The 15491-nt window shown below is 30.8% G+C and overlaps 1 protein-coding gene across 1 annotated transcript; it reads left to right on the plus strand.

Moving 5' to 3' along the window:
• The first annotated feature begins 12418 nt into the window (after window positions 1–12418).
• On the plus strand, window positions 12419–15491 carry LOC117216975 (protein TAPT1 homolog). The gene is made up of 7 exons (XM_033464178.1): window positions 12419–12563; window positions 12793–12947; window positions 13143–13240; window positions 13657–13985; window positions 14359–14456; window positions 14607–14822; window positions 14910–15491. Exons 1-7 carry the CDS (start codon window positions 12419–12421, stop codon window positions 15276–15278), a joined length of 1410 nt encoding a protein of 469 aa, XP_033320069.1. The 3' UTR covers window positions 15279–15491.

The raw sequence follows: 15491 nt of genomic DNA on the forward strand, positions 1-15491 counted from the left end.
TTATAATACAATATTATTATATAGTATTATATAATAATATTAATGTAATTTGCAATATTATTATATAATATTATAATATAATAAAATAATATAATATTATAATATAGTATAATATAATAAATATAATATAATAAATATATATAAATATAATATAAATATAATATATTATAATATAATATAATATAAAATATTATTATATAATACTGCAAATTACATTAATATTATTATATAATAATATTATTATATTATTATGTTATTATATTATATATTAATAATACTATATTATAACTACATTATATGATGTATAATAATTAATAAAATTATATAATCTAATATTATTACATAATACCATATAATAATATTGTATTATAATATAATAATATATAATGGTATTTCATTATAATTATATTATATAATAATAATTAGCTAAATAGTAAATATTATAATTGCAATTTTATTTACATATAATTGTCGCAACGTTACAGTTTTTATAACGTTGTTCAATAATACAGCTTACGTTATAAGACTGTAATTATATATAAAAATAGCACAAATGGCAGCATATTTACAGTCAAGTGGTATGAAATTTATTAAAATTTATTAAAATTACGATTGTAATTATATATAAAACTAGCATAAATGGCAGCATATTTACAGTCAAGTGGTATGAAATTTATTAAAATTTATTAAAAATATCATTAATGATGACATCGAGACGTCAATCACCTCCTTCATCACAGAATTCTATTTACGAGAAAAGAAACGTTATAAACTTACAGGCTTAATTAGAAATCATAAAACTTTTCGAAAATGGAGTCAAAGTTCCAACGTCTTCTTAGACGTTTTGTAATAGTGATAAAGGAAGGTCATTCGGTTGATTTATGAGGTCCGCTCGCTGCTGAAATGGGAACTTTGCTAAAGTTATAACGTGGCGACCTATTACGGATTAAAAAATGTCCACTTGATCGCAGAACAATATGCTATCGGGCTAAGTCAATTTTTGATAAATTAAAGGGCGAATCTGCGGATGAAAAAAGAATACAAACTCTCGTTACAAGTAATGGATAGCTGTGCGACTGGCACAAAATTCTGATAGAAGTGTTTTTAATGCTCATGAGAGCTTGCAAAACGTTTGTTTTGAAAAAGAATGTCCAGGAGAAGCTCCATTCCTGAAGAAGAGAAAGGGTTTAAGGTAACGAAAGATCGAACAGACATAATGCCTAATAGAAATGCTGCTGTAATAGATTGAAACTATTTTCAAAATACCGAGCGGAAAGTTCAAGGTCATTTAAATCTGCGGATAACGCCAAACTTCCCATAATACAGAAGTTCGATTCTAAAGCATGATTCGCGGCATCTACATAACATAATTCAGTAAAATAATATAAAACAAACAATTTTGTGCATCTATTATTTCCTTCCTTCCTGCAAATCATTTTGAAATCTCATTAACTCTGTAACGAGACACAGCTATCGTAATTGTATTTGAAACGAATATGAAAAACAAAATATATATGTATATACATCGTACGTTCGGATACGAATGTTAATAACTTTGTCCGAGGTTATTAACGTTAATCGCTTCGTTGCGATTATAGAGAAAAATAGAACTCGGTAGAAATTGTAAAAATCGTTGAGTTGGCCTTTCTTACTGGTGCCAGACAATATATGCACGGCAATGGAAACTTAATACGAGGATAACCGCCGCCTTGTGTCGTCGTAGAAAAAAGGATCGTGTTTAATTAGAAAAATTCTGACGTTTAAATATTGTTACTTTTCTCATATTTCTTTCTTAAACTCTTAGAATCGCGTATGAGATTCATATCTGTTACGTATAGATACGGTTATCGCGAGAAATTTATAAGCATATATTGTATGCGTCAGACGAAACTTGTTGAAAATTCGTTACACCGTAACGAAACACTGGTGATTCTAATAATGAAATTTGCGTTCACTTGCAAAATGTATATAAAACTTACAAGACTGTATTTCTTTGCATTTGTGCATATGGATTATGTTTATTACGTACACTTGACGAAAAATTAGAATAAATTAACAGTGATCTTGAACTTTTCCATATGTGGGTCAATATATATATATGCATTTCTTAACTGATTTTAATATGCATTGCAACTTGAATATATAGTCAGTAATTAGCTATTCGCATGCAATGTTTCCAATAAATATTTTGCAATCTTTGCATAAGATGACGTAGAAAATGAAGCAAAGATGTAAATAAGCATAGTTTTTGCTGTAATGGTTTTTCATTTATCTTTAAAGAAACAGGTTTAGCTTCGACAGAAGCGCGAATGCATCGTATGCAGTTGCTTTGATCGTCGCGTTTACAAAACGTTCTAACATCATCAACTGACGTTTTGTGAACAATAAACATTAAATATCTCTGTAACTTGTAATTGAATGGATTCAGATCTGATAAGCGAGCTGACATTAAGGTTGAAAACAGCATGACCCATCCGTTTCTTACGAAATTTTTGACTTATGTAATGTGTAGTATCACAGAATAAGCTGTAACTCGAAAACAAGGTTATGTCATGCGTTTATGTAAACTTTTTCCTCTTTTTTATTGTGTTGCATCCGTACTTCTCACAAGTTCTGGTTCAATATATATATATATATATATATTGTATATATAATAATAATAATAATAATATAATAATTATATTGGCAAAATTTGAAACGAATCTGATATATACGAACAATATATATAATATGTATTATATGGTTATAACATTACATATCGACGAGTCGCAGTAGCATAATTGTAGATCGATCGACCATGCAGAATCATCTGATTCAAAATGTTTTTTTTTTATTTATTTATTTATTAAAATTACAATCAATTCTCGCGTTGAGAATTTTCAGTAATTTTTCTGGCGTGGCGCAGTGACATGGCTGATTATTTATAATAAGTTAATACTTATTATAGATAAGTATAATTTGTAAGTAAGTATTATAAATAAGTGAATATTACTTAATTTAGATAACTAATTGAATCTAACGTTTAGGTCTAGCGGGTAGTGCCTCTTCAGCCTGCGAATCTGGTCCGTCGTATCAAGTAGTCCAGTGATTAGGGGGTTTCGGTGTTTGTTGACTCTTTTGCTATATCTGTCGATTCAAAATGTGCCTGCTCGATATCGAAACGTTAGAATGATCGAAGTATGTGTTTCAATCATTGGAAGTATTATTTAATTTTATACGATAAGACGACGCCACAGAAGAATAAACCGACAAAAAAAATAAGGGAAAGAAACCTACTCGATAAGAGAATCAGTTCTTTTCAGAAAGAGAATCTTTCGTTGACAAAAATTCATTGACCGATAACGCAGTATCATCTATATATGCAGATGAGCCATATAACCAAAATAGAGGCAACGCAATCGAAAATACTCAGAACAATAGTAAACGCGCCATGGTACGTTAGGAACGAGGACATTCGGAAAGACCTGGGAATACCAACGGTCAAGGAGGAGATTAACAAAAGTGCAAGAAGGCACGGAGAAAGAATAGCAACGCACCGAAACCGGCTGGCAGATCTCACAAAGGACATAACCTAACAAACACGTATTATCTGAGATAATTAAAGAAATAAATCAATCAAATTCGAAGATGGTATCCCACTGGGGGTAGCCATCCACATGTTATAATACTATATCACTAAGCTATAATATTTTACCAAATGTCCTACTGGACAAATTGTAAAATGTAAATAAATAAGTAAAAAAAAATAAAAAAAAAAATCTATATATGCAGACTGCAGAAGTTTCTGCGTTTGTAGATTATCCTGGAATGTGAAAGTAGACATTATGTAGATAATATGCAAAAATATAAAAGATATTCAAAGCACAATGCTTATTGCAATATTCATTGGGTGATAAATGTTTTAAATACTTTTAGACTTTGCTCGATGGATATCGAATAGCACCGTTACCGTGCTATTATGCCACGTTTAAAACAAGCTGCCTAATGTTTACCGTCAAATTTCTACTTTTCATTTGTTTAGTTAGGTTCATAAAAATATGAATTTGCACAAAAATCCTCGGTCTAATGATAAAATATATAAAACAATCGCTATGATATTTAGTGGCTGAAAGTTGGTATTCCTCACGTCTGATATGTTCCGTTAGCAACTTTCTCACGAGGACCTTCCTGGTCCACCAACCGTCTTATTATCCAATCGGAAACGGTGTCTAATGCCCCCACTTCCCTAACTAAAATTGTCATCAACAAATTCGATAGTCCCGTGTCCTTAGACACACCCCCCCCCCCACCCCTAACTTTCCTCAGACACAGTATCGTCAGTAAAACTTCACTTATTCTGTATCCTTAGAATAGTCAACATATCTATATCGGTCTCTACCCTTATAAGTCGCGTACTTAATTGTACTTGTTGTAACTAAGTCTTACATAACGTGGTTGGAGCGAATTGTGATTTATGCTAATTCAGTGCGTGTTACATTGTGATTGGTGAATTCACAATAAAGGTTGATTAAAACAAAGTTAATTGTTGTGTTACGACTCAACTATATTTTATTTTCACCAACCAACCCTAAAAATTACGTGACACTGACGACGTTCCTCGTGTATGAATAAATGAAAACTATGAATAGAGACCTGACGGTCATAGGTCATTGAATATCTTTAACATCAGTTACGATGCTATGAAATCAACAGTACGTCATGCTATTGAAAGCAATCTCGGGAATAGAAAACTCGGGAAATACGGAAAGTCGATTAGCTTTCATAAATCGAACCAGGATCGTCCCGCTTGCTTTCCCAATTGAACTACCCAGAACGTCGACCAATAGTTTCTCCCAAATTCATATATAGCACTAGGCGGACATCTACAAATAAAATCGTAGAAAACATTTTAACAATATGATACTGTACTTATGTTTAATTAACTATTTAATCGATCGATGGTTTGATTAAATGCTTTCACAATACCTGACTATTTTATCCCTTCGTAGTCTTCGAAGTTAAAATTTCGAAAGAAAATAAGATTATGGTAAATTTCAAAGAATCAAGGATAATACGAAATTTCAATTAAAGGGGATAACGTAGACCACCACCATTTCACTGAACACCTTGTATATTAACAAAAAGCTTTAAAATATCATGATACTGCAAAATGCAGTGCTATAAAATTACCGATACAGTCATAAAATTATACGTAAAACAACGGCCATGTTATGTGGCTGTATAATGCGCTGATGTATATCCGGGAAACATATGACTATTCATCGTAAGATTAATGAAAAATTGATCTATTCTAAACTAAACTTTACACGACAGGAAATGAAGACAACAAAGATCTCTAAAATATATTATCCTCTATGTTAGGGATATAAGATTATATTTAGTTTACAATATGGATAGGACAACTTCTATTTTTGAGAAGGTGAAATTTGCCACATTGTACATTATGAAGTCTACAACTCGGACCACGTCGATAACTTAGTTTTCTTAAGCGCTTCGCGGGTTCGCTCAGTAGCATATACATATAGCATAAACTTCGACACCTAACGAGACCTCTACAACAGATCATCGGTTAATGTCTCTACCGGGACGTTACGCTACGCATCTTCGACCAGATACGAACAAGGCGCACTACTTGCGAGATATTCTACCAAATGTCCAAATTGGGCAAATTGTGAATGTAAACAACTAAATAAAAAAAAAACTTGCGAGATGCCCACGACAGTTTGATAGTCACAGGATCGGACAGACAGATTCTCACCTAAACAGGACCCTAACCTCCCCTAAACCCACTCCTTAAACCGACACCTAAAATATAAGCACCAGGCACTTCGAGAAAGGACTGAAGGTTCAACACGCTTACGCTTACGTTTAAAAACTCTCGCTTACGTTTAAACTAAACTTTCATACTAAATACTAAATAAATAAACATACAAATCATAAGCATACTAAAAGTCGTTGATCTCCTTGTATCTTGAGCGTTAATATCGTTCAAGGTTCGCAACCCTAACCGAACAGTTGCAATTCAGTCGTTGAGGAACTGTTTAAGCTTATAAACTAGTCATCATGCCTATTGCCATCCAAGTAGCACCTGAGCACGTGAATAAGGTAATGAACATGAGGAGGTTTAAACTAAAATAGGATTAATGTATCTATTGTACTTTGTATCTAACAGGCTAAATAATATTTTCTTTGATTCTATACTCTCATTTCATTTTATATTTTAATAAATTTACTTTATAATCTACTTTACTTTATTAAGTGACTACATTACTAAACTGCTAAACTTGAATGAAAGAAATTAATAAAGGATATATTTATTACCAAACAGATTAAGATTCGATGCAAATAATATTTACTTCAATGAATAATAGTGAATTCTAGCAAGTGAAATATTAATAGAAATACCTTCAGACGATTCCTTCACCAAAACACACCTTTAGAAACACAAAGAACCATCAAACCTTGTTTTGATTCTGATATCTGCCTATTGGCGAAGTGTAATCTTACACGTGAAATTTGATACATTGAACGGACAAAGTTAGACTTCGATACTTTGACATTTCACGTTTCAAATTTTACTAAAATTGTACTGGATATGGGACTCGAGTGATAAAGTTTCACCATATTATGACAAAACGGATGATAAAATTATATATCAATTTTCATAGTAACGAAGTTTGAGGGTATCAGACTTCTTCGCTACAAAAGATTATTATACATTACGTATAATGAATTTATTTTGTGATTTTTAATCATAGATACATATACTAATTATTAATATTAATTTATTCATATCAATGCTTATATTGTAATATTATGTCAATATTATAATTATATATATATTAGTTGTTAATACATTATCAACATGTAAAAACAAGATTTAAAAACAAGTAGAAAAACCTATCCTGAATTAGTAAATAAAACATAAATAAAGCAAGACATAAAAAAGGTACTACTTGCTGTCATAATGAATATGCTCGTGAATTTACCGAATGCCCAGCTGCACAAATTGTAAATAATAATAAAAAAAAACAAAAAATATGCTCGTCAAAAATTTTATGTATTACAGTCAGTTACTCGTGTCGATTCGGACTTGTCATCTGTGTGACTAGAGGAACAAAAATGCATGCAACTTTCTGCGACATGATTGAGTGACCAGAGGAATAAAAGTGCATGCGACTCACAATTAGATTGCGAAGGACAAAGTGGACTATATGAATTTGTTGGATGCGTAACTATCAAGGAACTGTCCCTTCTAGATATAATACAATATCACCTGTTATGTCGTACCTGACGGTCAAATCACAACCTTTGAACCTCAACCTTTGAGACGGAGACGAGCCGTACTTGATGAATCCATTACGAATCCATGACCGTTGATCTTCGTAAGACAGAGGAGGACCGTACACTACAACTGACTGTTGGTATCTGATCTGTGAATCTGCTTACACGGATCTGCCTAGATAAATCTGCCCCGTCGTATCCGGCGGTCATACCATCAGCTGGGAGTATGATAAAGCGGAGGAATAATCCTACTCTTGATGACTGCTTCTTGGTGCCTTTGTCCTTCGTATGTGGCGGCCAGGCAACGATCTTTTGTTTACACTCCTCGTCAAAGAGATGGCCCATGTGAGCTATCTTTAATTTCTCAATGACGCGTGTAAAGTTTTTCGTCTGTAACGTATAATATCAAAACATTCAGAGTTCAGAATATGCGGTTCGTTGAAAATAATTAAAAATATTATGAGGTTCAGTGTGTAACAAAAAACAGATTGTTTTATTTTAAGAACGAAATAATAGCACATGTACAATAAGAAAATAATAATCAACATAAATTGTAACTAACCATAATTACTTATCAAACATATTTTATTTAATAATGGGTACATCCCCCTTTATTTTCTATTACTTCTATTATATGATTTGCTTTCGATTTATGTGGTTTCTGGATATAATTTTGACTTAAAGTATCCACATCAGCAGTATATTGCCCTCCTAGACATTCTATTTCCAAAGAAGACTTTGATAAATTCCTCAAAGACCTGGGCAATAGATTCATAGCTGGAGGAGACTATAACGCTAAGCATGCGCAATGGGGCAGCAGACTTATCACAATAAGAGGTAAAAATCTTTTGAAATGCATTAACGCCAACAGATATAATTACCTCAGTACAAACGAACCCACTTACTGGCTCACTGACACTAACAAACTATCTGACTTATTAGACTTCTTTATAACTAAAAACATCTCGCCAAGATATATCCAAATCAACTCTTCTGTGGAACTCTCTTCAGATCATTCACCCGTCATAGCAACAATTAACTCAACAATTATCGAAAATCAACCTAATGGCTTTATTCATAACCAACTCACAAACTGGCAGCTCTCATCAACATCTCATTCAACATCAGCCTCAATATACCTAGAAACAAATGAAGATATAGAAGCAGCCATGGAATATTTAAACACCAGCATAATAAACGCGATCCGTTCTTCCACCCCTACTAAATGTTTTGTCAATAAACATGAATACCCTCGTTGCATAATAATAAAAATCGCAGAAAAACGCAGACTTAGGAGAGTATGGCAAAGTCATAGAACACATGGAAACAAGCGCAAGCTAAATAACGCAACAAGAAAACTAATGAAAATCCTCAAAAATTACAAAAATGACTGTTTTCAAAAATATCTTGCTAATCTGTCTCCCACAGCTGACTCCAACTACTCACTATGGAAGGCATCCAGGAAACTCACTCGTCCTCCGCAAATAATCCCTCCAATTCGCTGTCCACAAGGTGGATGGGCGCGTAGCCCTATACAAGAAGCCAACTTGTCTGCAAGTCACCTAACTAATGTCTTCAAACCGTATTCCTCCACTATTGCCGCCGAAATAACGGAATACTTGCACTCGCCCTTCCAGATGTCTCCTCCTATTAAACCTTTCTCATCTCTGCAAGTTATAGAATTAATCAGTCATCTATATCCCAGGAAAGCATCGGGAGAGCACGCCAAAAGAATTTACTTATAATTCTCAAAGAGAATTGATTGTAAATGATCTACAAAAAAAAAAGGAGAATCGTGTACGACGTCCAGACCATGACCTTTAATTCTCATAAGACGGAAATCAACAGCTAACGACTCTAAGATATGAATTAAAGATGTAGAAATTGAGAACCTAATGATTTGTGAACAACGTAAAACACGTGTGAAGTATATTTCATTATTAAATCTTTAACATCTCATTTTAAAAGAAGTTGCTAGTAGTTTGGTTAAAACACAAATAATAAATTAAATTATAGTGGAATATACAAAAATACTTATATTCTTGAACTTCAGGATAGGCTTTATTCTCTTGCGATTTAAAATGTTTCAAAAAAAGATGTATAAGAAAAAACAAAAATAAAATTCGCGTCCGTTTATATCACAATTGGTGGACACACTGACTCTAATTTTGTGTATGATTATTGTAATTAAATTTAATGACAGCTCGTGAAAAAAGATATTGAAAACGATAAAACGCAGCGAACACTGACTCTACCGACCACATTGCGCGTGGTCATAGAAATTCTCTAAAAGAAAAGTTTTTAAAGGGTAGGGGTTTTCTCCTTCTTCGTACCGAGTATCAAGTGTTCGTTGAAGAAAACGTTTTTATAAAATCGTTGATTAATTATTACTAATCTATCACAGATAGAAGAATATCATGTTAATAATATGGAATATATAATGTAAAATATTATTATGCATTGTACAATACTTTCTAATATTATCAAATATCTACCAATATTTCGAAAAATTGATTTGTACAAAATATGCTCTGAATGCCCAGCATTACGGTTTCAAATATGCTTCATACTAATAAAACATAGTGTGTTTTTTTAACGATTAAACAAAACTGCGCAATAGGAAAAAGATGCGATGCTCAGAATGTGTTTAAATATGCCTCTGACAGCGTTCTTATTATTATTATTAAATATTTATTATTAAATATCACAAAAATTCCTGAAAAAAGTAAAATGACGACATTATTATAGAAAATTGGCGAAAAAGGCAGTAAAACATAAAATATGACAAAATCTAGAAAATCCACATTAAATTAGTATTAAACAATGAAAAAAAATTGTTCGATTTACTTGAAATAAAAAACCAATTGATACTCGAAATAAAAAGAAATAATTTCTTTAACGTAGTTTGATATTCGTATTCTTATCGCATACTTTGTCTTATTAAGTGTTAGTAACGTTAATTATTCGTTAAAAATGCAGATATCGATTAAATACTTGAATAAATGTTAGCAATGATTCATAAGAGATAAACTTATAAATACACTTGCTTTTATTAAAATAAATCAAATGTTACCAAATCATCACAAGTTAACGGATTCATCATCGATCACAGCGCCCTTTCGAATTTCGTAACGTTCTCTAATCCACTCTAATGCATCCAATGGACCAATAATATGCACAAAAGAAGACGAAAGCTTTAAAATAAATGTATAAAGAGAATAAATTATATAAAAATAAAACAATGATCAAAATCAAATTGCGTTTTGAAAGCTCATTATACGAACTACCGGCAAATGTCACCTGACGCGGAGTGACATAAAAACATCTCATCGGTTCGATTTTCGACATACAACTGCTGTGTAGCTTGCCCCCTCAATTTCAATGGAAGAGGCGGGGCGTGAGGTAAGTCAACTGTGTACGAATAGGAGTCATAAGATTCATGAAAACCTTTTACTTTTTCAATAATAAAGTGAACGAATATATTATATCCCAAACAAAGAAAAGTATGCACGTGAAAAGTAAACACACGTGTGATAATATGTTTATTTTGGACGAAGAAAATTTAAGGATTTGAAATGTAATTACCTGCACTAATTACATATTAGCAATTTAATATGTGTCATATTTAATTTAATTAAACGAAATTGATTAATAAATAGGAAGCATAAAGATGACTATTTTTACGATATTTTATATATGTATAATCTTTATATCTACCACAAGTTCATATAAACAGGGTATTTGGCTACAGATTTTTCATAATTTAAGGGGTGATTCTTGATGCCGAAATAAGACGAAAATTAAGAATAAAGAAATTGCGTTTTTGGCTTTGTTTTTTAGTTATTAGCAATTAAAAATCGGACAAAATATCCCTGACGCGAGCAAACCTCCTTACACGAAAGAAAGGCTATAGCCGCCTAAGCAAAGGAGTGCACAGTAATCCTTAATCCAAACGACATATGGGCGGTAGTTTACTTCGTACAAGTTGTAGAGAAGAAAACTATGATATTCAGAGACGTAAACTTCTCATCACAAAATGTCAAATTAATATTCTATATTATTTTATATATCTGTATGTTTATGCTACATATATAAATTTACTGTACCAGTAGTAAATTCTCTTGCATAACAAGAGTAAATTCAGTAATAAAGCATGTTATACATATAAATTTTATAAGTTACATCTCAACTATTTCAACTACTTCAGTCAAAGTTGTGAAATTTATTATAAATGAGTTTATAACCTATATCCTGTAACTTATCATTTTATTAATATTTATTTATATTTTATATAAATATATATATATTTTTTATATATATTATTTATTTATATTACATTACTTATTAAGTAGTAATTATTTATATTAAGCTATAATTAGTAATAGTATATTATGAGTTACATTATAAATTCAAACTTAGCATACAGTAAATGATTAACTTATATTTAAACATTTGAAGGTTATAAGATATTATTTAGCAAACTGATAAATTTAGATTAGATAAATATCTATTTTCTATTTAAAAATTGTAGCTATCAAATTATTTTTATAATATAATGTATCTTCTAATACGTATATTTCAATTACAGATTAAACGTGTTACATTCAGTAATTAGTACTTGAGTATAGTAACATATTATATTATATTATATAGTACATAGCATACGACATATTATATATTACTTTGTAATAGTAATTTGTACTGTCGATGAATTCTTTATTATGTAATAAGATGAATCAAAACAAAATAAAATAAATCCAAGATACAAGAATAATATAAAACAATTAACACTTTAAAAAACGCTTGAGGGTCAATATTGCAAAAAGTTCAATATAAACGTCAGTTACGCAAACGATCCATAGGTAGAGACATTATTTTTATGCTAAATGTTCTTATTCGTCCGTGTTAGTTCATGTTCATAGATATAGAGCGATTTTAATTTATATAATGTTTTGCAAAGAAAATTATAACTTGATCCTTTACATAATCGGCGAATCGAGATTTAGAAGTAAAGAAGTAATTTAAATAATTCGGAATAAATCAACAGGAGACGAGAAATTTAAAGTTAAAAGCGGTCCTATAGTGAAACGAGAAATTTTGAGGTTAGGAAATAATAATAAAAAAACACGCAGAAATGAATACCGAAGAAAATTGGCGAAGTTATACTGATAAAACGTACGTAAAAATTAAACCTACGAAACAATTGGATAGTCATATTAATAAAATTCAAGATATGAAAGCCCAATTAAACGTTGGGGAATATCAGCATAGAAAACCAGGTAATTTTGTTTGAACTGTCATCTGTTTGGTAAATTGTTTATTAACATGAAATTATAAATTTTTCGTAATAATGTACAGAGTGTTATAAAATGAGGGAACTAAGACTTTAAGAGCTTATGGTGCTTACTAAGAAGAATAAAAATGTTTAAGAAATATAGGTTCTAAAAGCAATCTTTTCTTTTTTTTTGTAAATTTTTATATTATAAATGTTTTTCATTGTCATTACAGGTGTGTCTCTTACACAATTTTTACGAACAGAATTAACAAGAGGCTATCAGTTAGAGAATGATGAGGAAAGTTTCTCTGCAAGGAGAGAAAAACTTTATTCATTTATGAAAATTCCAAAAGAAGTTGAAAAATTTATGGCCTATGGATTTTTGCAAGTACGCATATATGGAATGTTTCTTTATAAGTATTAAATAAGTTTAATATGCAGTTTGTAAAAGTAATCTAATTATTTTTTATAGTATTTCACATAATCTTAATGCTTTCATGAATTTAAGATTAATGTTCTTCTATGTCATATATATGTATGTGTGTTAAAGATAAGTGTATAATAGAACAATTTTCTGTTGCAGTGTGCAGATTCTTTTCTATTTGTTTATACATTTTTACCACTAAGATTCATGATGGCACTATGGACAATGGTTACAAGACCCCTATGGCATTGTCTTGGGTAAATTTATATTTATATTGGTTAACATGTTCAAGATTGACAATGTCATATATATGCAATAGAATATCTAAACAAAAACATTGTCATATATACATCTAAGGAAGATATTAATATCCACAGATATCAGGAAAATAAAGTCATATGAAAGTGTGTAGAAAAACAAAATTGATATTGATTGAAAGTTAAAGTAATATACAAGGTGGCTCAGCTAAATGGGATCACCTAAATATCTGCCTTATTTATTATGCTCATATAGCCTGGGTCAATTGCTAAGTATCACTTTTTATAGATTTATACAAATAATGAATCATAAAAGGGACAAAAGCTATTCATAAATACTCCCAAATGTTCATTCATACCACATTAAAATTTGATTACACATATTCTATTCTATATAAAATAAATTTATGGTCTAGAAAGAAGAGGGATTTAAGAGTTGGAGAACGATACCTAAGACCAGCAGAAATGTGTGACCTTTTAAAAGGAATCGTGGTGATCAGCTGTTGGGCAGCTACATGGAAGGTTGACACTTCGATGATGTACCATTTGGTGAAAAGTCAGTCTGTGATAAAACTCTACATATTTTATAATATGTTGGAAGTCGGTGATAAATTATTCAGTGCTTTTGGGCAAGATATAATAGATGCCCTTTTCTGGACAGCTACAGAGCCTAGATCAAAGTCACAAGCAAGATCTCAACATTTGGGCATCCTACCTCATCTATTGTTTGCTTTTACCTATGTTTGTATCCTTTCTATAAACATTGGGTGTAGGAGAGAATTTTGTACTACATTTAATATTACTTTGGAAGATTTATTAGAATCTATGAGGTTTTGATTTAGGTTTATTACTGAAGATATTAGTTTTCTATATTTTAATGAATGTTTAAATTAAAGCACTATTACAACTACAGTATTGAAAGTATTAATTGTATAACTCAAATTTTTTAAGACCTTTTAACCTTGAAAATATCAAAATAGTAATTACAATTCATTTCAAACTTTATAGTGCATTATTATCACTAAAAATTGAAAATATTTCAGTTATATTATATGGAGTGCATTATATTGAGATATAAATGATTTTAATATTTTCCTATGCAATATTTACTTTCATAGTATTACACAGTATTTTGGTACTTTTCCAAGCCACAACTTTGAATGTTGCTATAAACAGTAGCAACAAAGCTCTGCTCACTATAATGATGTCTAATAATGTAAGTCATTACTAATATGTTACTCTCCATAGAGCATTTTTAAAAGAATTGAATAAAAAAAGTTATTTGTATAAAAATAATAAGAAAAATCAAGAAACACACATTCTACAGTGGAACATAATAATGCTATTGCATGAACTTCTATTTCAGTTTGTAGAATTGAAAGGTTCTGTATTTAAGAAATTTGACAAGAACAATCTCTTTCAACTATCTTGTGCAGACGTAAGGGAACGTTTTCATTTAATGATGCTCCTTCTTGCTGTAAATCTTCAAACAATGAAGGAATATGCATGGAAAGCTGAACGACTCGCAGTGCTTCTTCCAGATTGTATAATGTTGCTTTCTGCTGAAGTCCTTGTAGATTGGGTAAATAGATTATCATAGTTTTCAGAGATAACCATCAGAAAGAAACTTGTCTTTTTAAGTCATTTATCGAATTACTTTCTACAATAGGTTAAACACGCCTTTATAACTCGTTTCAATGAACTTCATTCAACAGTATACAGAGATTATACTATTAAAGTAGCCTATGATATGGCTCAAACTCGGCAGGAGAGCGCCTTCTCTGATCCATCAGATGTAGTAGCCCGTAGGATGGGTTTTATTCCCCTTCCTCTAGGAGTTGCAATAGGAAGAGTTCTTTGTACGACTATTACACCACCTGTTCAACCAGCCAATATAATTTTGTTGCTTCTAGCCTATTTTATTCTGGTGACATTCAAGATCTTAAATAGCTTGATAATTCTTGGCAAAGCATGTGATATAATCTTGTCACATTCCAAAAAATCGGACAATAAAGTGACGTATAATTGTATGGAATAGTATTTGAATATGAAAAATATGAAAATGAATATGAAAAAATTTAGAACAAAATTGTAATTATGTTTTTATAACATTTTGTTCTTCTTCTTACTTGGGACTGGTAATTGATAATTATTGGATTATAAATTCAATTAAGGACTGTAGTGTTTTACAGGAAAAGATTTGAATATTATTATGTATATAAAAGATGTAGAAAGAAATAGTTCACATTTA

The sequence above is a fragment of the Bombus bifarius genome, unplaced genomic scaffold (assembly GCF_011952205.1).
Source record: "Bombus bifarius isolate JDL3187 unplaced genomic scaffold, Bbif_JDL3187 scf7180000007974, whole genome shotgun sequence".
In the NCBI taxonomy this organism is placed as follows: domain Eukaryota; kingdom Metazoa; phylum Arthropoda; class Insecta; order Hymenoptera; family Apidae; genus Bombus; species Bombus bifarius.